This window comes from Zophobas morio, unplaced genomic scaffold (assembly GCF_036711695.1).
Source record: "Zophobas morio isolate AGI-343-1 ecotype UQ-CSIRO unplaced genomic scaffold, CSIRO_AGI_Zmor_V1 ptg000504l, whole genome shotgun sequence".
NCBI classification, from domain to species: domain Eukaryota; kingdom Metazoa; phylum Arthropoda; class Insecta; order Coleoptera; family Tenebrionidae; genus Zophobas; species Zophobas morio.
The window spans coordinates 111,886-138,945 of record NW_026972607.1 but is presented as its reverse complement, the minus strand read 5'-3'; the positions used below and the strand labels follow the sequence as shown (position 1 = coordinate 138,945).

Genomic DNA, 27,060 nt, shown 5'->3' with positions numbered 1-27,060 from the left:
TGAGGTTTATTTTATTTTATTTATTTATTTATTAATATTATTTCGTTACGCTTTTGTAAGTCGCATTTAGTCAAGTTGTTATTCAAATAGAGCTATTAGCTTTAATATGGCACCATTTTCGTTACTTTTCAAAAAGACACTTTTCGTTAATTCATATGCATGTAAAAAGATTCAAGTATATAAGCAATCAGTTACAAATTTTTCTTGTCCTTATAGACGTCTACTTTACAAATTTCATTATTAGAAAATAAAAAAGTTTGTCGATTACTTGATTTAAAAAGTTGCTATTAGCGTTTTTTTTTCTTTTTTACGTTTAACAAATGCACGAGAAACAGCTTTACTAAGGGATCATGTATAATTGCAGCCAACTGTAAGGAGACTGTGTAAAGGATACAGATATTTTATATTTTCTTATATATGGGAGTTTGTGGGCACGCTTTAATTTTAATTTTATGTTAGGTAAAAGTTCTACCCAATTTTACAAGCTTTATTGCAAAAGGGGCTATTTTTGTAAAAAAAACTAATTCCTTTTGGGTGCTATAGTTTAATCATAGCGAGTTACGCTTAAAAGTTCAAGAAACAACACTACTAAAAAGTTTATTATCCAGTACAAAGCTTATAAGAAACGCTTCATATTTTCCCACTTGAAATTAAGTTTGGCTATAAAATAGACGTTATATTATTACTAAACAGAAGCGTCTTTTAAATTAGCTAGAAACTCTCGATAGTCAGGGATTAATCAAACTTAAAAAGTTTTAGATTAAGCAGTGAAAATATTTAGCTGCCGTAGTAAGCCAATGCTTAACTAAACATATCACTAAAGGGGACTTTTTCTATAATTCAAACTGAATAAGGCCGACAGTGACAGCAAACTTTAATTAATTTTTTAGTGCGCATATAAAAGTAGAGACCTAAAGATTTGTTTTTTTTTTTAAAGTTTTTAAATTGTTTTTATGTACCAAATTAATTATTTTAAAGATACAAGTTGTGAAAAGGCTTCTATAATGGATTATTATTGCAAACTACTCTTTTTTTAGGCAACTTGTCTACAACAGATTATCTTAAATAGCAAAGTTTACGGATTTTCAGGAAAGTTAACTAAGTTGAGTGTTCAGTAATTTATAAAAATAATAGAAGCTAATTAAGGTTGTTGCCACTGTAAATAATAAATTAACCGTTTTTTGTGTAGTATGAAAATTATGGAGAACTCTTAAATTTACGGGACAACTTCAGATTATTATTTCCAAAAAAGGCCTTTTAACGTACACAAAATAAAATATAAATAAATTATTCTTAGAATTTAATATTTCTGCATTTATAGTGTTTCTTATTATTTGAAGCTTAAAAAATTATAATAATAAATAATTAAGTAAAGATTGTTAATAAGTTATAAGTTACAAAAAAATATTTGAATTAAATTAATATCTTATGACCTATTTCAAAAGCTGGACTATTATAAAGGTTATTAGTAAAACTGGAAGTTATATATAAAAACGAACACACTATTTTACTTAGTACTATTTATTAGTGTTGTGCCCTCAACAGATAAAGTTATAATTAAAAATAAGACAATATTTCGGAGCATCCTAAATATAAAGTTACTTGTGCATTTATTATCATTTTTTTTTTAAATTAGAAATTTAACGATTCAAAATTTTGATATTTTAAAAGTTTAATAATTTAAAAAGGTAGATCTTTACTAGTTTTTAGTTATTTTATTTTTTTAGTTAACCAACTTTTAAATATGAAGTTTTTTTCAAAATATCCTATTATTAAAAAAGTGTTTTTAGTTTTTTATTTACAATATTATTTATTAACTAAAGTAATAATAATTTTGTTGTATAAAAGCCTTTTTATATATTACGTAAGACAATTCTTAAAAAAAATGAAAGATTTTTAAAAATATTTTCCAACCAATTAAAATTTATTAAGAATTATTTCCCTAGAAACCGTTATAACGTTCCTTATTTCTATTGGACGAGCTCTAATTTGTTATTTATTGATTGGTTCTTTACATTTATGAAGTCCGCAAAACTTTTTCCTCGGTTTAAACGCAAAACGGGTAAGTTTTTCATCCAATGGTGCTGTTAAGCCGTCTAGATCACGTGGTCGATTGTCTGGTTCAAGCGCTCCTAAAAATTGGTTTTGACACGTGTTATAACACGTGGTCTCATTTTCAGAAGGTAATGGCATTAGTGTAATTTCGGGAAGAATGGGCGTATCATTGAACGTTTCCTTCATATAATCTTTTAAAAAAATTCATTATTTATTTATTTGTTATTAATATTATGCCTCTTACTGAATATATAAAAGTTTATTTAAAAAAATGAATTTCTTTAGCACTTGGATATCCCTTTTAATAAATACGTCCATTAGCTATTTGGTATAATCGGATATGAATGCAATGAAGTGGACATACAAAAGCAGCTGTACATAATATTGTATACATTCAATTTCTTTAAAGTAGTAAAATTATAAATCATAAAAAAGTTAACCGTGTCATGAAATTTCATGAATTTTATGAAATTTCAAAAAAAAAGTTGAATATTTTTAAAGAATAAAAAGGAAGGGAAACTCAAATAAAAAATTTACTATTTATTAAATATTTATATTTAAAATATACATTTTAATAATAAGAAAAATCGTTTGGTAATAATTTTATATATAAATAAGAACATAATAACTATAGCTTCTACAAACCATAAATCCAAAAATATATACTTTTATAATATTTTATTAAAGTTTTTCTTAATTTAATATTTAATGCAGTGCTTAAAAGTTTTTAATAGTTATATATAATAAAATAAATTTTTTTTTTGTTCAAATATTATATTAAATACAAACTTTTTTTCATTATCATGTCTTAAAGTTTTTAAAAAATATATTAATAAATATAATATTTCTTATTTACCGTTACGAAAAAGTTAACAAAAAACATATATATATCTAAGTAAAGTTTATATATTTTATAATATATTATATATAAATCAATTTATTATTACTAGGAAATAGTTTTGACATTTATAATATATATAAAAATAATAAATATTATTATAGTCATTATAATAAAAAAGTTTGTAATACTTAATATAAAAATAAAATATTCATTATTATTATATTAAAAAGTTTATGATTTTAAATATTTATAAATATAACTTTTACTTTTTTATTCATATAAAAATAAAATATTATTTAATTATTATTATATAAAAGGTTATTTTTTAAATTCATAAAAAATTATGTATACAAAACTTTCATTATTATTATGATATAACATTGCTAGAAAAAAAATTCTATCTTTTCTTTGCTTTAATATATATATATAAAAAAGTTTATAAATAAAAATAATTTAAAAAAAGTTAAAAACTATTAATACCTTGGATGTTTACTTCTGCTGGAAGCAATTCAGTAACGTCTAATCGTTCTAAAATGGACACTTCTAAATTATAATAAAAAATTTTTTTTATAATAATATATAGAGTATAAAAAATATAAAAATAAAGAAAAAATTAATAGAAACAAAAAAAAATAAGAATTGTAATATAGAAATTTTTTTTATATAACATAAAAGTTCCAAAAACTGATATTTACATAATAAATAGCAGTAATAAATATCATTAATAAGTTTAATCATAAACAATTGAATATAAGTTTTTTACAAAAAGTTTAATAAAAGAAGTTATTGTATAAAAATTTATAATATATAAAAAATAATGAGTTTATTAGTAAACAATTAATAAAATACTAATACAAAAAAGTTTATTTTTTTTAAAATATATTAAAAAAATATTATATACTAAACTTTTACTTGTTATAATTATTTTTAATCATTTTTTATATTATTACTATCTAAATATATTATTGTTATTGTTATCGTTATTCTTTAAAAGTATAGTTTAAATATTAAATTATAATTATATTATTAATTATTATTCTTCGGTTTTTTTTATAATTTAATTGCTATTATTATTTGGGATAATTCATATTTTTAAACTTAATAAAAAAAAATATAAAGAAAAGACCACTTAAAAAACCAATAAAGCAAAAAAAAGGCGCATAATGAATAATAGTAAAATTACTGCCTTCTTAAAACTATAAAAATTTTTAATAATTTTTGGTAATTAATATTATTTAAAGTTTTATTATTATATATATATATTTATAGTTTTAATAAAACTTTTATATTGATATTTATTGTATTATATTTTTGAATACTAATATATTAATAACTTTTACTATTATAAATTTATATTCAGAATTTATATATAATAATAATACTTTTTTTTTGCAAGTATATATAAAATAATTATTAGTACTATTAAATATGAACACTAAAAGTATGATAAAAAGATGATTCTTATTTTTACTTGTGCAAATAAAATAATACTAAATATAAATGTTGATGATGGAAACAATATAAAAATATATAGATTTTTAAAAAAAATAACAAAAATTATAAATTTTAAAAAAGGAATATAATAATATAATTAAATAAAGTTAAATATATTACATTATAAAAATTATTTTAAAAGGAAAATAGTTTAAAAATAATATATAAATAAAATAGAGAAACACTAAAATTATTTATATAAAAATTATAATGAAAAGTATATTTATAATAATTATTATAAAAAAATAGTAAAAAGCTTATTAATAAACAGCAAGTAAAAAAAGGAGGGTTTAATAATAATAATAACAATAATTATTATAAATTAAAAACCGAGCAAAAAGTAGTCCTTATCGGGATCGTCAGGAAATAAAGAACGTAAAGGAGACTTTTCAGGGCTAACTGGAGCTCCCTAGTAATAAGAATAACAATAATAATAATAATAGTAATAATAATAATAATAATAATAATAATAATAATAATAATAATAATAATAATAATAATAATAATAATAATAATAATAATAATAATAATAATAATAATAATAATAATAATAATAATAATAATAATAATAATAATAATAATAATAATAATAATAATAATAATAATAATAATAATAATAATAAATACGTGCATAGAAGACTCCATCATCCAAACGGCCATGACAGCGTCCGACAATTCCACGTGCGTTTTGCACATGAGCCGTGCATGCGCTTGAGCCAGTCTTACCTTGTAAAACAATAATAATAAAATTAGAAAGATGTAAATTAATAAAAAAAGAAGCGAATAATAAATATAAAATGACTTTTTGCCAAAAAAAAATTGTATTTATATAATTTGCTTACAAAAAGTTTTTCATTTCAATATAAAATTTTTAATATTATATAAAAACAGCGGTTTTATTATAAGAATAAGAGCGTCAGTGCTATGAAATCCTATTAATACGTTTAGTTTATGCTTAGCAACTATTGTTATAATGATAGTACTAAAAATAATAATAACATTATAACAATAATAATAATAACAATAAAAATAATAATAATAATCTTATAATTATCATATTCATATAATAATAATAATAATAATAATAATAATAATAATAATAATAATAATAATAATAATAATAATAATAATAATAATAATAATAATAATAATAATAATAATAATAATAATAATAATAATAATCTTATAATTATCATATTCATATAATAATAATAATAATAATAATAATAATAATAATAATAATAATAATAATAATAATAATAATAATAATAATAATAATACCAGACTTTCTAGCAGACGGAGTGTAGTTCGTGCGGCATTGCGAAGGTCGGATTGCCGTTGGAGTTGATAATATCTATGAAAAAGTTTATAAGTTTATATAAACATAAATATTTTGACACAGAGTAAAAGTGGTAAATAATAATAATGAATAATAATATAATCATATAATATTTAATATTTTTAAAAAATTTATTAATATATATTTTCTATATTTATTATTACAATATAATGATTTTGAGGATTTTGGTTTTATAATTATATTTATAAATTTTTTATTAAAATCTGATTATTTATTTTTTATAGTAAATATAATAATAATAATAATAATAATAATAATAATAATAATAATAATAATAATAATAATAATAATAATAATAATAATAATAATAATAATAATAATAATAATAATAATAATAATAATAATAATAATAATAATAATAATTAAACTTTTTTAAAACTTTTTCACATTCAGCAGTCATTTGGGGTTCAAGTTTTTTAACGAACGAGATATACGACTTGAGTTTCTCTAGAGACCATTGCCTGCCTCTTCTTTTTCCTTATTATTATTATTAATATTATTATTAATACTACTTTAAAGTTAACTATATTATTACTTTTATATAATTTTATAAGTGTTATCACTAAATTATGATTGTTTATTAATATAGTTATTATTATTTACTTATTATAATCATTAACTCACATAGTTTCAATGATTGTTGTAAATAAGCTAAAATATTATATTTTTTATAATCGTCCAATAAAAGTATAGAAAAATATTCGTATTATGACTTATTCTATAAAAATGTAAATAATAAAAATCAAAAATATTTATAATTAATATATAATTCAATATTATTAGTATAATAAGTAAAGTTATACATTATTATATCTATATTTAAAGTTCATTAACAGTATTTTTAAAAAAACCTAAATAAAAGTAATTCACTACGAATATTAACAAAAAACCAGCCATTACTACCTTTATTCCCGGCATTTTTTAACACGTGGTCAGATACTTCCCTATTTTTTAAAAAAAAAGTTAACTTTAAAAAAAATAATCATAATTTCTATAATTATAGTTCGTTAAAAAATAGACCAATCAAGATGAAAAAATAAAAAAAGCAATGGATTGAACGAATTTGTTAAATTTTATAAATATCTTTTATTGATTGTAATTTTAATAAAATTTCATTAATAATTAGCTAAAAATAATTATAATTGTTGTTATTCTTATTTATATGCATTTGATTTATAGTCCGTTACTATAATATTTTCTTTTTATATTAGAACTCTTTACAACCAGGTTGGACTTTTATGAAAAAAAAAGTATATATTCTATATTTTTTTAAAACATTACAAATGATGTTAACAATTTTTTTTTACTAATAAAAAACACCACATGTGTAATTATATAAAAATTTATGAAAAAAAAGTTTTATAGAAGACTAAATATTATAATTATATTTTTATTTTTAAAAAATTTTTGTTCTACTTTTATGGTAGACATTAATATAAATACTTCTTTTTCTTAATGAAATTCTTTACAACTATCTCATTAGTAGTTGTTTACCTTTTTTTTTTGTTATTTATACAAAAAGATTTCATAAAGAATTGCGCTTAATATTTTTTTTACGTGGACAACAATTTCAAATTTTATTATGACATAGGTTTAATGTTAATATAAAAAATAAATAATAATATTCTTTTAATATCATATGATACGAGCATCGGACTCCCCAAGAATATTAGTAGCGCCAATAATAAAGAAGGCCAATAAGCTTGCGCCGCGCGGAAATTTAAAGTTTAACGGACAAAATTTTTTTTATAAATACATCACAAGCTCGATTTATTGGACAGTTTTAATATACGCCAATCGCCAATATACAAGGATGCAGCGTTTTCTTCGCCTCATTCATAAACAAGGTGGAGCCTTTACGCTTGTAAACTTCCCTACATATATTGACAGACTTTAACTATTTCATTGATTGGACTAAATAGTGGGGTAGGAAAGTTTCATTGAAACCTATTATAATTTACTCTGATTGAAAGTATTTAAATATTTACATCAAAAAATTTCATGTTTTCTAATGAAACTTTTATAACCAAAAGTTATCCAGATTTGCGATCATCTTAATTAACCAATAAAAATTAAAAAAATTGTAAACAGATAATAGTAATAACAACAACAACAACAACAACAACAACAACAACAATAATAATAATAATAATAATAATAATAATAATAATAATAATAATAATAATAATAATAATAATAATAATAATAATAATAATAATAATAATAATAATAATAATAATAATAATAATAATAATAATAATAATAATAATAATAATAATAATAATAATAATAATAATAATTATAGAAACTAAACCTGTCCCAGTGCAAGTCGACCTTATCGAGCATGACGGTGACCAAATCGAATCGGCTCAAGAGAGGGCTCGACAAGGCAGTGTTTATAGTGATATCCTCTTCGATGTCGTACTTCCCTTCATTCGTCAATATCATTATTATTATTATTATTTATTCACTGAATTCTTTCCATAAGTATTTTACTTCATTAGTATTTTTTATATAATCTAGCTAAACTAGCATTTATATAAAAAATATATATAATATATAATTATGAAGATATCTTTTTTTATAACAATATTTATTGTAAAGTAAATGAAATTTATATTATGAAAAATATTGATAACAAAAATATTTTCATTCACAAAACAGTCTTCTCGATAACCAACATTTCATTGAGGAGTAATAAAAAATTATTTTTATAATATTTATTTTTAGTTATAATAGTTGCCTTTGGGGTTGGTGGCAGCTAGTACAATAGCGCGAGTATTCAGTTTACAAACAAGTCCGGCCTAAAAAGTGTATAATAAAATTGATCTACAAAATTAATAATGGAAACATATAAAAGAGTTTTATTAATTATAAAAAATAATAATATAGAAATATAATAAATTTATTTTTAAATACTTATATAAGTAATAATTATAAAAGTAGTTTTTTATATAAAAATTGTGTCAATATTTAGAGGATATATAAAAAAGTTATATTAAAGATGAAAATAAAAATAAAAATAAGCAAAATATATTAAACATAATAATTAAAACCAATAAAAAAATAATATTAAATATATAAAAAATACTTATAAAAAAATGAAATCAGTATTATTAAAAAATTTTTATATAAAGAAAAAAAATTAAAAATGTTATAAAAATTAATAAATAGAGAAAAGATAAATAAAATATTAAACTTTACAAAAAATATATTAATAAATTATTAACACATTAATAATAAAACTATGCATTTTAAAAAAAAATATTATTAAAAAGTTTGATAATAAAAAATAAATGATATGAAAATATAGAAAAAAAATAAAACTTGTAAAGAATATAAAATAAAAAAAAAAGAAAAAAGAATAAATAAATAAATTATTCATTAATAAAACTTTAATTATCATTATGATAACATTAAAGGGTTTTTATAAAAAAACGATAAATAATATACAAATAATACATATCGTAAAACTTCATAATTAAAAATATAATTTTATTAAAAAGTTTTTATAAAAAATAACGTTAAACTATGAAGAATTAAAAAAAAAATAGTGAACTTATAGTAAAATAAATAAAGAAATTATTAATACTTTAATAAGAAACCTGTAATTATAGAAAAGAGTTAAAAAATTATTAATATATAAATCATGATGAACATAAAATTAATAGTAAAAATAGTATGTTGGAAAAATTTTAAAACATTTTCTTATAGTAATAATAATAACAAACTTTTGCTACACTCAAAGTTTGCTGTTCCATTGCTTCGTGGATGGTAGTTCGGTCGTTCTCGCTCATGCTTGCTGGAAAGTAATAATAAAGGCAATACTTAAAATATAAATTCCTTTGATTACAAGTTTCTATAATTTTTTCAGTAATGAACGCAATATAAATGATATATAATTAAAGAGAAAATTTAAAAAGCCAAAAGTATGTTATCAATGTTTAATAACAAAACATTTATAAATAACATTTAAATAATAAATTTTGAAGAAAAAACTAAAATAAGATTTTCTATTAATAATGTTATTCATAAAAATAATACAAATAATAATAATTTTAATAAGACTAATATAACTTTTTATTAACAATTATTAAATGTTCTTTTAAAACGAAAAATTTTAAAATATTAGGTTTAAAAAATTACTCAAAATAAATTTTATTTTGTTAATAATATTTTTATCATAAAACTTATTATAAATTAAAGAAAAAACTTAAAATAATAACACATTTCATAATAAAACTTTAAAAAATAAAACTAGAAAATAATTTTTTTTAAAAAAAACAAACTGTTTATAATAATAAATATATTTTATTATAAAACTTTGATATATAAAATTATATATAATATTTTTAAAAAAAATTATTAATTTTAATAATAATATATGTATTAAAAAAAACTTTAAACAATAAAAATGATAAGTAATTTTTTAAAATTATACACTAATAATAATAAGTGAAGACTTATAATAACAATTGTTAATAATAATATCTTTCCAAAACAAGACATTCCTCAATGTGACGCTAAAATATAAACTTTTTTAAAAACTCAAAATAAAATTTATATTTGTTAGTAATAATAACTATAAATATGTTTATAACAACATATAAATATAACACTAAAAATAATAATTAAAAAAAACTAATAAAATAATATTTTGTTAATGAAAAAATATTATCTACATTAAAACATATTGGTGATAGAACTAAAACCGTAATATAGTAATATGCCGTTAATAATAATAATAAATATTAAAATGTTGTTATAAAAAGCAGCAATAACATTTTCTAAGTCAAAACATTTTAAATTATAATAATAACACTTGAAATTTATAATAACTATATTAATAATTGTTATAGCAAAGCATTTTTAAAGTAACACTAAATGTATTAAGATTTATACTTAATATAATAATGATTTTTATAAAAAATAGCAGCAATAACAATTTTCATTTCAAAACATTTTTGAAAGAAAAACGCTTTAAATATTATAATAAAAACAACTGATAGTAGCAATCATATTAAGGTGTTATGAAATAGTAATAGTATATTGTAATAAAAAATTTTTTAAAAATTAATATAATTAATATAATTAATAAATTTAAAAAAAACTTAAAAAGCTGATAATTTTATATAGAAATCATAATATTTAGATAATAATGAGATAAAATAATAATAATTGAAAATAAGTATTAGTAATATATTTTTTAATAAATTATTATTAAGACACTGAAGTTAACTCTGATAAATCATGTGCTCATATCACTTGGCACATTAAAATGAGTCATTGAAACACATGTTCATGACAAGTGTTTGTCTGTTAGATGCATGTGTCTCTACAAATGACAATAAAATGATTGCTCCTTCTCTTTATCTCCATCAAAACAATGAAAATAATAAAAAAAATTAAAAAAATATTCATCATAATATTAAAATGTTATTTTATTAACCCACGAAATATTATAATAATTAATATATACTTTAATATTATTGGTAAATATAAAAAAGTTTCAATATTTTTTATATTTAAATTATTGCAACAATAATAAAACTAAAGTTAAAAAAAAAATATTATAATATTCTTTTTTTATTTCATATAGTATAATAAATACAAATATTAAAAAACTTTTATAAAAAATAAAAAAAATTGAAAACAGTATTATTATTATTTTAATTAATTAAATAAGAATGGTGAGAAAAAAAATTTCATTATTTTTAGTACCAAACTCATCGATGCAGCAAAGCCCGCCATCCGCCAATACCAAAGCTCCGGCCTCCAGTTGCCATTCGCCAGATTCCTTCATTGCTGCGACGGTCAAGCCCGCAGTGGTGATGCCTGTACCAGAGGTCAGCACAGCACGTGGTACCAGCTTGGATGCGTACTTTAAAAGTTGGGACTTTCCCGTTCCTTCATTAACGGGAAATTAATTAAATTTTAAATTAATAATAATGGTAATAATAATAATAATAATAGTAATAGTAATAATAATAACGTTAAAAATAAAAAGTACCGGGATCCCCAACAAGTAGGAGATGCGATTCTCCACGAATCCGCGTTCCCCCTTTGTCTATTCGAGTAATTCCTCCAATAAGCACGCAAAGAATAGACAGTTTTACTGGGTGAAGAACAAAAATATTATGAACTAAAAATAAAGAAAGTTTATAAAATGAAATATTATAATATGATATAAATAAACAATAAATACGTATTGAGAGAAAAAATTATAAAGATATATATAAAACTGTATAAACTATAAATAAATATTAATAAATTGGAGCAAACAATTATAACAGAATTTTATAGTAAAAAATTACACATATAGGTAAAAATAATAAATAGAGAATAATATTATTATAAAATAAAAAACAATGAAGCAGAAGAGCAAAAAAAATATTAATCATATAAAAGGGAAAAAAACATTAAAAAATAATAAACAATTAGAGTATAATATTATAAAAAGTTAAAAAATAAAACTATTATAAAATTACAAAATCATTAAAAAAAATATTATAAAAGTTTAAACACAAAAATATATAAGCTATTATTATAATATTTAATTTCTTTGATAAATAAAAGAGTTTAAATATATAGTTTTATAAAAAAACTATAAACTAATAAATAGATATAAATTATAAAAACCTTTAATAAAAAGGAAAAATATGTAATTTAATAACAATAAAAACTTAAAAAAAAATATAAAATATATAACGATAATAAAAAAAAGTATAAGTATCAACAGAGCAAAGATAATATTATATTTTCCCTAAGTAAAACAAAAAATATAAAATGTCTTAATAATAAAATAAGTAAAATATAAAACCTTATATTATAAAAATATCTTTAATGAATATATATATACGAAAAATATTTATAAAAAAATATAAAAAATTATACTTTTTTTTTTTACAAAAGTAACAAAATATATAGAATATAATATTAAATAAGAAAATTTTATTATACGTTTCTTTAAAATAATAACCTTAAACAATATAGACATTAATTCATTAATAATACGTTATACTTTTTTTTATTATAAATAACTTTTATATAAAATATACTATTAATAAAAAACTAATGTACTAGGCTTCGATTGAAATATATATGAGATATATAAATAATAAAAAAATAAAATATTTTATACTTTTTCTAGAGAACCTTTTAATAAATATATATAATATATATATTTAAATAATAAAAATCTAAAAAATTATAGTTTTTTGGAAAAACTAATAAAATAAATAAAATATAATAGTTACATATGATATAAGTTAAATAATATAATAAAAAAAAGATGAAATATTTAAAAAATATAAAAATAAATTACCTTTACGTATAATAAAATAATAACTAATTATTAAAATATAATATCCAGAAAAATATTAAACTATACTTTATAACTAAGCCAAAAAATTATCAATAAATAATATTGATAAAGTTAATAAGAAAGTAAATAAATTAATGTTTATTTTATAAATATATACTAAAATAATAACTTAAAGAAATTTATAAATAATATAAAGTATTAAACTACTTTAAATGGAATATATAATTATAAATATTTTATAAAACAAATACACAAATTTTTATGATATATATATATATAAGATATTATAAAAACTATATATAAATAATATATATATTAAACTATTTTCCATTCAATATATAATAAAAAAATACTCAACAAATATATAAATATTTATATGAACACAATATAATAACTGGATATTTCATAAAATATAAAAGTATATAATATATTAAATATATAATAAAAAAATACTCGATAAAAATATATATAAAATTTACGTAAAAAAAAATAAAATATAATATTTTCTATCCCATATTATATATAATAAAATATAAAAAATATAAGATATTAAGCTATATTTAATTAAAAATATATTAAATAATACTCAATAGATATAAATAAATTTAAATGAAATAATATATTTTTTATTATTTATTTTATAATATATTATAGGATATATAAATATTAAACTTTAATTATTATTAAAAATATAATGAATATTTAAATATTATGAAAAATGTTTTTTAAAATAAATAAATTATTATAACTATATATTTTTAAAAATATAAATATATAAAATATTAAAATATGTTATTAGATATATAATAGATAATACTTAATAAAAGAAAATATAAAAATTTATATGGATATAAATAAAATATCGTACTGTTTACTTAATATTATTTATAATAAAATATTAAATAAATTATCTTAATAAAAAGTATTTTAATATATTTTATTATTTTTTAACTCAAATATAAAAAATGTATTTAATAATAAATTTTGTATGTATATATTTAAAAAATATAATGAGAAAATATATCCTTGAATAATATATAATATATGTTAGTAATATAATAAAAACTAATTTTTAAAAAATGAAAAATTTTAATAAATAAATTTGTAATATAATAAAAAAATAAAAAACTTTTATTTAAAAAAGTTCAATAAACAAAATAAGAAACATTAGAAATAAAATTTTTGATAACATAAATAAAAATATAAATTTTTTTTTAATTCAGTAAAATAAAATAATTATAGTAATTATTATAAATATAAAAAATTAAATGACATTAAACAATTTTTTTAACAAAATAATGATATTGAAATAAAAAATATATATATAAAAAATTAAAAAACGTTTGTTAATATTATAAATATAATAATTATAACAATTAAAATCATTATAATAAATTAATAAATAAAATTTTATAAGGAAAAATATATATAAAAAAAAAACAATTACTAAAATAACAAACTTTTATAAATAATTATTAGTATAGTAAATAAATAAATTTATAACTTAAAAACTTAAGTAACAAACTTTTATTTATAATAATAAATACAATAATTATAGCAAAAGATTATTAGTAAAAAAATCAATAAAATAAAATAATAAATAAAATAACTTTAAAATAAAAAAATTAATGGTATCAACTTTTATTGATAATAATTACTATAATGATTATAACACTATTGTAAAATTCTCAACTAATAAATTTTTAAATCTATAATTAAAAAAATTAATAAACATGATAAATAAGTAGAATATATTTATTAATAAATATAAACATAAAAAATATAATAGCTTACAAATAAAAAAATGTTAACCTAACAAACTTTTATTAATAATAATTGCTATAATAACTATAACACCGTAAAAAAAATATTAATAAATATAAATTTTAAAAATCTAACAATAAAATTATTAAAAAATAAATGAATAAAAATATATAAAAATTAAAGTTAACTAAATTAAAAGTAACAAATTTTACTTGTTAACAATTAATATAATAAATCTATAGAAAAATAAATATAAAAAAAATCGGTGTTAAACTTTTTTTTAAAGACCGAAAATATATAATAGAAAAATAAAAAAACTTCAACTAATATGTATATAATATATGTATTTATAATAAATAATATTCATGTAAAAACTTATTAATAAATATATAATATATTTAAAAAAAATTAAAAAAAATATTGATATAAATGGTAATAATTATAATAATATATAAGTAAAATAAATTGACAATAAAAAAATAATGTAAAAAACTTTTATAGATAAATATAAAAAATATAAAAAATTATTTACATTAATATATGAATGTATAAATGCTATACAAAAGTCAATATATAAACTAGTAAATTAATAGATTCTTCTTTTTTAAATATATAGAAATAGAATAGATATACAAAAACACAATAGAGAATATAAGAAACTTTCATTATTAAATATAAATATTAAATAAATAATATGTAAAATACTAATAAACAATAAAAACTTTTAGCATATAATAAATATAAAAAAAATTAAGATAAATAAAATAAAAAATAAGAAACTTATATACTTAAATATTATAAATATAACAAAAACAAAATACAAAATATATAAAGTATATAAAATACTATTAATAAAAATATATATGATAGTGTAACAAAAATTAATATACTAATAAATAAATAAAAAACTTTTACTAATCATTAGAAATTTAATAAATACAATATACATATAATACACATAATAACAACAAAATAAACATGTAAGAAACTTTTATTAATAAAGTGAATACACTAAACATACCGATATACATGCCGTAAAGTTGAGGACAAAAAGAACTCAATATTATATTTCTTCCTTAAAAAAAGTAAAAAAAATTAAATTTAATGCTTAAAAATTTATGAAGAAAAAAATTTGGTAATATAAAAATAAGTAATAAAAAATGTTTACTATAAATATATAATAAAAGTAAAAAAAGGATTAATATTTAAGTTAAAAGTAATATTTTTTTACTACAAAAAAAAAAATAGGTAAAAATATAATAATGGCTAATAAAAGTATAGAAAGTTATAAAAAATGTACATTTTATAATAAAAAATATTAATTATTGTATGTATAAATAAAATTTAATAATAAAATAATTAAATATTAATAAAAAATTATGCATTATGTTGATAATTAAAAGGAAATATAAATATAATATTATAATTTTAACTATTACAGTAAAATAAATAATGATTATAAGAACTATTAAGTTATAAATAATATTAAAAAAAAAGTAAAATGAAAATATAAATTTCTATAAAAATACATATAATAATAAAATGTATATAGTAAAGTAGATAAAAGATATGAATTATAAAAATACTATAATATGTATAAATGTATAAGAAATAATAAAATAATAAAGCCAAAAACTTGATAATAATAAAATAATTAGGTAATAAAGTTTAAAAATAGTAATATAAATGGTAAACTTATCGATACTAATAAATATGTATTAATTAGAGCGTATTTATATAAAATGCCGCATGGCAGTTTCATAGTAAAACAATATAATTACTATAAATATAATGAGAAGGTAAATTAATATTTTTATTAAAAAATAAATTTTCTCAAAATTTTGATAGACATTTAAAAATAATATCAAAAAAAAAATGTTAATAATAATACCAAATTTCGATAATAGTATAAATAAATATAAATACGGTTAACGTATAACAAGAAAAAAAAAGTTATAATATAATGATGATAAAAAGTAGCGCAAATAATAATAAGATAATGATAATAATAATACGAGTCTGTTAGATGATAAAATAAAATACAATCGTAATAATGTTTTGTTAAAAAGAGTTTTTAAAAAAAATATAAAATAATGAATAATAATAATACGAGTCCGTTATAATAAAAGATAATATACGATTTCATAATATACTTAAATAAGTTTAAAATAAATATATATATAATTATTATAATAAAAAATTATAAAATGAGCCTGTTATAATAAAAACTGATATACAATTTAATATTGTTATTAAGAAAAGTTTGAAAAAATATAAAACAAAATTATAATCGAGTTTGTTATAATAAAAATATACCATTTAATATTACTATTATAAAAAAGTTTAAAAAAAAGAATATAAATGAAAAATTATTTTAATACAATTAATAATAATAAAAAAGAATTTTCAATTTGATATTATTATTTAAAATAATTTTCAATATGAAAAGAATACTATAATACGAGTAATAATAATCATAAATAATAGGAGTCTTTTATAATAAAAAAATTAAAAAAATGATTAATATAAACATCTAATAAAAAAAATAACAACACAAATTTGTTATAATGAAAAAGAAATTGTATAAAAATTTGAAAATATTATAATCTTATTAACAATAATAAAAATAATTATAACACGAGTTTATCATAATAGAATATACAATTAAATAAAATTTTTATAGGAAAAGTATAAAAATAAAAAAATAATTATTATTATACAATTAATAATAATAAGAATATATATGATAAAATTAGTTATAATGGAATATAGAATTTAATAATATCATTATAAAAAATTTAAAAAAATAAAAAATTGATTATTGTAATACAATATAATAAAATTATTAAAGGAAGTTCTAATAAAATATAATTGTGATTACTACTATACATTTAATATATAAAATAATAATACGTGCCTTTGTAATAAAAAATAAAAGACAATAGATGAATTATAAAATGAAATAATTATTATAATTCAAATAATACTATATAAACTTAAGAAGTTTAAAATAAAAAGAAAAGAAACTTAACTTAATAGTAAGTTTATCTATAAATAATGTGAAAAGGGAAGGTATAAATAATAAGTAAACTTCTTTCATTCATTTTGGTAATTGTTTATCTTATATTTATTCATTAATAAAAAAGTCAAATGTTATTATAATAAAGTGTTCACTTTTTTATCTGTTTATTAAAAATATTATGAGAAACACTAATAGCAATAATATACCAAAATAAAGAATGTAAAAATACAACAACTGAAATAAGAAATAGAATTAATCAATTTATTTAAAAAGAACCTAACAAGGGCCTGTTTTCGTATTCCTGCCAGAAGTTTCTGAACTCCTCCACAACATCATCGCTTAGAACGCATTCTTTTTTAAGAGGTTGAACTTGCACCAGTGAATTCGCTTTAATAAACTTTGGTGCGTATATTAATAGAAAAACTTTGCTTTATTTTTTTAATGAAAAAATTCTTTCAATTTACATAATATTTTTTTTAATAAAAATTAAGAATTTAAGTTCTAAAGAATTAATATATTTAATATAGTGAATAATATGAAACGTTTTCTTAAGTATATAAGTATTATTATGAGATTTTTTAATTAGTTTATTATTTTTTTTCTTTAAAAATTGTTATAAATATAAAAAAAGTCAAAAATATGAATTAAAAAAAATCATCAGTTTTAGCATAAAAATTTAGGCTTTAAGTAAATGATATTACATAAAATTAAGATTTTTAAATATATTAATAGTTTTTGCCTATTATTAAAAAAAATACTGAAACATGTATTTTTTATTATTATAAAAAAATTGTAAATAAACAAAAATAGAAATATTTAAGTTTTATAAAAATTAAAATTATAATTATAACTATAAAAATAATATTAATAAAATTTTAAACTTCATTTATCAATTTATAAGTTTCTTAATTCATTTATTATTATAAAATAAAATAATTGATATTATAAAAAACTAAAACTAACGAAAACTATAAATAAAAGATAAATAATATATTTTTGTTTTTGTTATATAAAACTATAGTAAATGTCCATTATTATTGTAATAAAATTATTGAAGACTTATTTTTCATAATAAACTAAAATGTTTATAAGTTTTCATTCTAAATCATTTATAAATATTTTCATATAAAGATTATTTACTAACTAAATATAAAAAGTTAAAATAAATATCAATAAAAATAAAATTAGTATATAAAAAGTTAATAAATAAAAATAAAAAAGTTCATATTCATTATTTTTTTTGTAAAAAGCAAACTATTAAAGAAAGTTTTATTATGAAACTTTATTATTTCGGCTAAAAAAATTAAGAAAAAAGTATAAACTTTTATTATTATTATTGCATGAATTTTAATGACATAACAAACTTTATAAATATAAATAATAAACTTTTACGTTTTAGAAAAAGAAGTCATTAATATAAAATTTATATCAATAGTAATGATTTTAAAAAAATTATTAACAAAATTATTTGAATTATTTATATTATAAATTTCATATTAGTATTATTTATAATTTATTATTATGATTATTATCATTGTTAAAAATATTATAATTAACATTATAATAATTATTATAAACATTAACCAGCTCAATAGCGCATCTTTCATTAATACGCAGAGAATCCCACCTTTGAAGAAGAATTCCACTACAAAAAGTAATTATAAACTTTTTTTATAATATAGTATTTATTATTAAAAGTTTTCATATACCATTTCCCGAATAAAGGGAAAATATTATTTTTATATAAAAAACCATGAAAAGTAAATATAAAAGGACATATATTGGTATCGAACTATAATATATTATACTGATAATAAATGATTACTAACTATAATATTAAAAGATGTTACTACTGACAATTACAACAATAAATATGATAATAATAAATTATAATTATAAGAGTAATTATTAAAAAGTAATAATAATAAATACTATCAATAGTAATTATACATCAATTATTATAATAAATAATAGTGATTATTATAAAATAATAAAAATTATAATAAATAATAATAATAAAATTTAATAATAAATACTAACAAACAGTAGTAATTATTTTTAAGAAGTAATAATAATTAGTTATTATTAACACAATAACAATAAAAAACAATAGAAACTTTTAAAAATAATATAGTAAATATAAAGTAATAATAAATAATAGTAATAAAGTTAAAAAAACAGTATTTATAATAATAAGTAATAGTAACTATAATGAAATAATAATAAATATTACGTTATCAGCACGTCGTCACCTGCTTTGCACGAGTCGACTAAGTCCTCCTCAAGTACAACGGATATTGTATGCGGCACGCAGCCAAAGTCAAGATCTTTATATAAAATAAATAAAAATATATAAAAATTTATAGTAAAGATAATAAACGTTATAATAGAAAAGTTAAAAAAAAACCCGCCCACAGGCAAAGTCAAGATCTTTTTATAATAATAAGTATGTATTTATATATAGTTATCAACAACATAAACTTTATAATGGAAGAATCAAAAAAAAAGCACACAGTCAATATTATAATATGTAGATCATATATATACTTGATAATATAATTTTTATAATAAAAAATTAAAGTTGCACATCTTTATTATAATAATAATATATAAACTTGCTAATAATAATAACATTTAATAAAAAGATAAAAAAAGACCAAAATAAAGATTTTTATAAAATATATAAATTTACTTATATATACTTAATAAAAATAAAAAAATAAAACCGCACGCAGTCAAAGTCAAGAGCTTGATTATAGATAAAAATATAAATACTTAATAATAAAACTTTTTATTAAAAATTTTTTTTAAAAAGTTTAATATACAAAAAGAATAGTTTTAAAAATAAATAATAAACGTTGAGGTAATAATAATAAAAAAGTTTTATATAATATACAACGTAGAAAAATAATGTAGAATTGCTAATATTATTAACAACTATTATAAAAGTTATTTTTGTATATAAAAAGTTAAATAGATATAAAAAATATTAATAACATAATAATAATAAATATATTCAACAACTAAATATTTAGTAATATTGTAAATTGATTAAAGAAGAAATAAGTTAATAATAAAAAATAATAAATAACAAAATAACAGATGCTAAAGAAATAATGAAAAATTTATAATAATAAAGCAAGTATATATATAAACACTTAATAACAGAAATAAAATTGATAATAATAATAACAATAAAAGTAATAATAATAAATATAGCAACCAAAATATCGTTAGAATACAGTTCCTATATATAAATAAGCGCACTAAATTGAAACTAATTACGTTAAAAATGCAGTCGGTTAAGAAAACTAATAATAATTAGTACCGATTTTAATATTTTATAAGGTTTACTTTTTACTAAAAAATAATATATATTATTAAAGCAAAAGAAGCGTAAACGTATATAAAAAATAAAAGTTCTCTTAGAAAAGTTGCAGAAATACGCAAATTAATTAATAAAAATAAAAATTACTTAAATATCTAATATAAAACTAACAAAAAATTTCTAATATAATATTATACGAAACTTTTATTATAAAAAAATAATAACAAAATGAAATTTATATTTATTACTGATATTAACTGTAAAACATTTAGATAAAAATAATAATATTTATAGAAAAGAAAAATAAATTTTTATTTAAAATGAAACTATTATATAAAAGTATAAAAAAATTTTATAATACAGTAATAAATATAAATTTTCATAGCAAAAAATAAAGTTATACTGTAATATAAACCTTTTTTAGTAGTAAAAGTGGTAATAATAACTTATAATGAAAAATAAACTTTTTTAAAGTAATAAAAGTAAAAATAACTTTTATTATAAAGAAAGTGATTACTAAAACTTTTTTAATAATTAAAAAATATAATATAAATAAGAAAAATAGCAAATATATTAATAGAAAAAAATTAATGAAATTTAATTTTTTTTAAAGATATTTAAAAAAAAGGGAAACTTTTGTAATAATAAATAATAAACTTAACTTTTTTCAGTATTTAATAAGATATAAATAAACTGTTCCAATAAAAAAATAAAAATGAATAAATTTCTTATATATAAAATATATATTAAAAATAAAAATTTTTCTAAATAAAAATAAATAAAAGAAAAGTAAATGGAAAATTTTTTATAATGCTATAAATATTTTTTAAACTTTATTTAGATATAAACAATAAAATATATTTAAACAGAAATATTTTATAATAAGAAAAGTAATAAAATATTTTAAGTAAATAGAAAACTTTTACGATTAAAAAAATTATAAATTTTTTTATAAATAAAAATATTGAAATTCTATTATAATACTAAAAAAGAATTTTTTTAAAATTTATATACATAAAAAAGATATACATGAATAAATAGAAAAACTTCTAAAAAAATATAAATTATTATAAGCAAGTTATTTTAAGTCAAAATTTAATATAAATACTATAAAAAACTTCTACAATAAAATACAAAAATTTTTATATAAATTTATTAACATAAGAAAATCAAATATAAATAGTAAATTTTTAATAATAGTAATAATAGTGACTTTGCGTTTGCTCTTGAACTTTTATAGTCTGATAATCGCAACAATATTCCGGAATACCGCCTTCAAAATATATTAAAAAAAAAAAATAAAAATTTTAGAAGTAGAAAATTTTATAAAAATCTATATTAGATTATTAAAAATTGAAATAGTAATAAAAAACTTAAATATGAAGTAAATTCTATAAATTTTTTTAAAAAAAAAACTATAAATAATAAAGTGTTAAAATCTTAAAAGTAAATAAACATTGAAATTATTTATTATTAAATAGGAAATATAATACTTTTTATAAATAATAAATAAAACAGTACCATAAAAAATTTTTAATTATAACTTCAATAATATTTATAATGATAAATTGCAGACTATATAATAGTAAAATAATAATAATAAGTTTTCCTTCAATTATATAAAACATACAAAAAGTAGTACTTTTTATATATAATAACTAAAATAAAAATGAAAAAAACGCTCTAATATATGAAATATAAAATTAAAAAATGATATAAAAAAGTTATTTTTAATTTTTTAGTAAATAAATTTATAAAGAAACCAATTATTAATATTAAAAGATAATAAAAATTAATAATATAATAACTTTTTTTAATCCAATATTAAAACATACAAAATGTAATACTTTTTTATAAAAACTAATTAAGAAAACTTTTTAAAAAAAATAAAAAAACTGCTCAAATATATATAATATACAATTAAAAAATAATATAAATATATTTTTAACCAATTATTATTACTATTAAAAAAAGCTATTAAAAAATTAATAGCACAAAAAAAATAATTTATATATATAAAAATAATAATAACTTATAAAAAACTTAAAAACTCAAAAAATGTATCTAAAAATAATGATAACTTGTTTTAAATAATAAATTAAGAGTTTATAACATTTGTATATTTATATTTTTAATAATTCAAATAATAATAAATACCATAATAATTATTATTATAGCACAATTATTACTAATATATATAAAAATAAAATATAATATATAACAGTTGATAAGTAGATAAACAGTTTACTGTAAATATAAATCTAATAAAAGTTAATAATAATATATTTGTATATTTAATAAAACATAGAATAATCGAAATGCCATAATTGTTATTATAGTAAAACTTTTACTAGTATATAAATATATATGTTAATAAGTAAACAAACTGTTTATAATTCTTATTATAATAGGAATAAAATTAACAACATTTAATAATAACTGCTTTCAATTCAATGAAAATTATAATTATAGTAAAAATAATAATGATAACTGTTGGCTTCCACCATGTCCAAAAAACGAACGCCCGTGCAATTTTCTTGAGGGCAGAACTTCGGTTTTGGTATAATATTATTCTGTTCATAACTTATCTATATATATAAAAATATAATAAGCAAAAAAAAAGAAGAATATATAAACATATATATTTACTCCTGTAGATAAAAAGTGAAGTATAAAAATAATAAAAATAAAAAAATATATATAAAGGTAGTAATATCTGAATGTACAAAAAGAGGATGTTACTAATAGCAGTAGTTAAAATAATAGAAAGTAAAGTTTACTAGTATTATTATATATATAATACACTTTGCAATTGGTATAATAAAAAGTAATATAATATATATATATCGTTCTTATAGAGTATTATACTATAAAAATAGATAAAGTTAACTATTTTAAAACTGAAATAAAGAAATAATAATTATTTTCTATATTAACCTGAAAAGTTTACTTTATTTTAAAAATATTAAATAAAAATGGTGTATAAAATTATATATTGAAGTTTTTGAATATTTATAAGTTAATAATAGTATTTATATCTCTTTTTAGATTAGAAAAAGTTCAACATTTCTTAAATAATATCCATTATTTTATTGTAGTACGCCAACATTTATATAACGAAAAAGTTATATACTTAACAGAAGATATATTAATATCGTTTTTCTATATTTTATATAATATTAATATAACTATTAACTAAAAAGCACAATAAAAAAATATGCTACGATTTATATAATGAAAAAGTTTAATACTTAACATAAAAATATTAAAAGATGGTTCTATTATCTTTATATGATAATTAGTATAACTTCACTATAAAGTGCTACGAAAAGTTTAGTAAAATATTTATTACTGTATATATTTACATAATTGTTAGTATAACTTTTGCATTAAGTAGTAACAAATGCAATAAAAAAATACACCATTACTTATATGACGAAAAAGTTTAAAACTTAATAAAAAATTTATTAATATTGTTTTATTATAATTAAAAAAAATATTATTAGTATAACTTTCGCAACTCAATTTTAACAACGCAAGAAAAAAAAAGTTTGCAAGCAAAAATAATAGTAATAACTGATAAAAGACATTTCTTCAAAAGATATATATTGAAATTTACAATCTTCCCTATTCGCTAAAAATTGACCAATAAAAAAATTAGATGTTTTTTTCTTAAGCCGTTATATTTTGTCGCAGTTTACAACGTTTTTTCAATCTATGAGTCTCATACAAGTAGTTAATGACAGTTTTAACTTTTTTTAATGTAATAATTTTCTAAATTTCCTATTTTGATACTTTTTTATAGGCATTTTTAATTATATTATTTGATTCGTTTTCACTAATTTTAATCAGATAAGTAACTAGGAACAAGTCATATATCCAAAAAACGATTTCTACTGGTCAATATTTGTGTTAATTGGCCTTTTTTAAAAGTTCTGGGCTGTTATTAATAAATAAATGACACTACTCAAGGCTTTAGAAACTTTATTTTTCTGCCCTATTAACCAATGCTAGCCCATAAAATTACGCTTTTCTTAATAGTATTACGATTTCACCTAATATTATTGGTATATTTACTTCAAAATACGGTGTATACAAAAAAGTGTCATGCCTTAAAAAAATAATTATAATTAATTTTGAAATGCTTGCGAATTTTTTTTTGAAGTTCTATAGACACTTAAATTGAGTCAACAGTTAGGCTCTTCTAAAGCATTTTTAGGATCTTTAATAGTAATATGTACTGTTAAACAAAAATAAACCAGATATATTCGACTTAAACTTTTTTTACTGTAAAGATTGCCGCTTAACTTAGCTACAATGTGGTTCCTGTGCTTAAAAATAAATTTTCTTTTAAGCCAAATTAAATTATTATTACCATTATTTTTAATAATAATTATTAGTTCTATTGTAATTGCACAAAGTTTGTTAATAAAAGTTATTAAGAACTTCTTTTTACAAGCTAAACACCCAAATATTATTAACTATAAAACTATATATATACTATTATATCCATTTATTATGTAGTACTGTTACAATATATTTTTACTTTTTATTTAGATTAAAGCGGGATCACTCTAAAATTTATAGTACAAATAAATATTAATAATTTAAAATTATATTGCAAAATAATACATTAACGTAAAAAACAGAAGAGCAATTCAAGCAACGAAAAGATCGACGGGACTCTAATAACTTTGAGGCACTTACTCGTACTACGGTAGCTAAATTCGTACAAAAGATAAATCAGTAATAAAGAAATTCTTAGAATTTAAATGCATTTAAAAAATAAATTTTAAAAACCAAAAAGTTTAAAGCTATATATTAAGGATAATTAAGAAATAAAAAAAATTCATAATAAAAAAATGTTAATAGTAAAAGTTAATATAAAAATAGTACCTTGCAAACAAATTAATTTATTAACCATCTTGCAAGTTGGAATTTTGTAAACCACATCATTCCAATCAATAAAACGACAATGAGCTTTCGGCTTATAAGTCTACTTAGAATAAAATTTTTATAATAAAGTTACTGAAAATAAGAAAAGATATTAAGAATAAATTAAATTCAAATACTAAAAAACAGATTACCTAGTACACTATAAAAATAATTATTAAAAAAAAATTACCAATCCGCTCTGATTTTCAAAAGAAAGAATGCGTTTTTGCGACTGAAAAAGTTCATTATCAAAAATTTCAAAGCATTTTTGAGGATGATGAAGTAGAAAACATCCTAAATCCCACTTAACATGAAGAATCTCTGGAATACTTTCAATTTACATAATTATTATATAACTATATAAAGGTGGTGTTGAATGTAAGTTCATTTTTTTCATTATAACCTTAAACAAATTCCGTATGAAATATCATCGCTATCTTCACTTAATATTCTTATAATATCTTGTTTATAGTAGGTTTCAAATAACTCTTTCGCACTTTCTAATATAAAGGGAAGAAAAATCTTTATTTAGTTATAAAACTTTACACGTAATGTACTTGAAATAGAGGTCTGATGTTCCTGTGTTAAAGAACTAAAATAAACTGTCATTTATTTTTATTAATAATAATTAATTATAAAGGTGTACATAATGCGAAGTTATAAAAAAGTTAAAGAATTGCTATTAAAACTAATCAAAATGTTTTAGACACGGGCGCACGTGACTAACTATTACTCTGGATGTGCGATGTAAAATCTTTGTTTATATTTAATAATGAAAATTAGTGTTATTATGTTTGATCATTTTTAATGCTGATGTTATTAATATTTTTCGTTGAAAATTTCTTTTAAGTCTTTGATGGTTGCATTTATAATCACTCATAAATTCTAATACTACATCCCGCTGGTATTTAAAAAACATTAATACTTATCAAGTCAG

General features: G+C 16.9%; 1 protein-coding gene across 1 annotated transcript; it reads right to left on the bottom strand.

Annotated features, from left to right (window-relative positions):
- Nucleotides 1-1,905: 1,905 nt before the first annotated feature.
- LOC135121133 (DNA helicase MCM9-like) lies at nt 1,906-26,163 on the bottom strand. Its single transcript, XM_064045444.1, has 20 exons — nt 26,085-26,163; nt 25,821-25,909; nt 23,680-23,776; nt 22,402-22,461; nt 20,094-20,187; nt 19,445-19,505; nt 18,137-18,257; nt 15,860-15,913; nt 11,761-11,865; nt 11,472-11,657; nt 9,482-9,552; nt 8,494-8,554; nt 8,065-8,179; nt 6,654-6,694; nt 6,119-6,227; nt 5,672-5,744; nt 5,018-5,116; nt 4,721-4,799; nt 3,377-3,439; nt 1,906-2,246 (listed from the first exon to the last, which is right to left on the bottom strand). The coding sequence occupies exons 1-20, from the start codon at nt 26,110-26,112 to the stop codon at nt 1,993-1,995; spliced, it is 1,860 nt and encodes a 619-aa protein (XP_063901514.1). The 5' UTR covers nt 26,113-26,163; the 3' UTR covers nt 1,906-1,992.
- Nucleotides 26,164-27,060: the final 897 nt, after the last annotated feature.

Coding starts and splice junctions, on each gene's coding strand:
- LOC135121133 (XM_064045444.1), bottom strand. CDS start 26,112: ATGGTTAATAAATTAATTTGTTTGCAAG. Junction 20,188..22,401: donor AGTTCAAGAGCAAACGCAAA/GTCACTATTATT, acceptor TTTTATATAAAG/ATCTTGACTTTGGCTGCGTG. Junction 11,658..11,760: donor CCTACTTGTTGGGGATCCCG/GTACTTTTTATT, acceptor CCGTTAATGAAG/GAACGGGAAAGTCCCAACTT.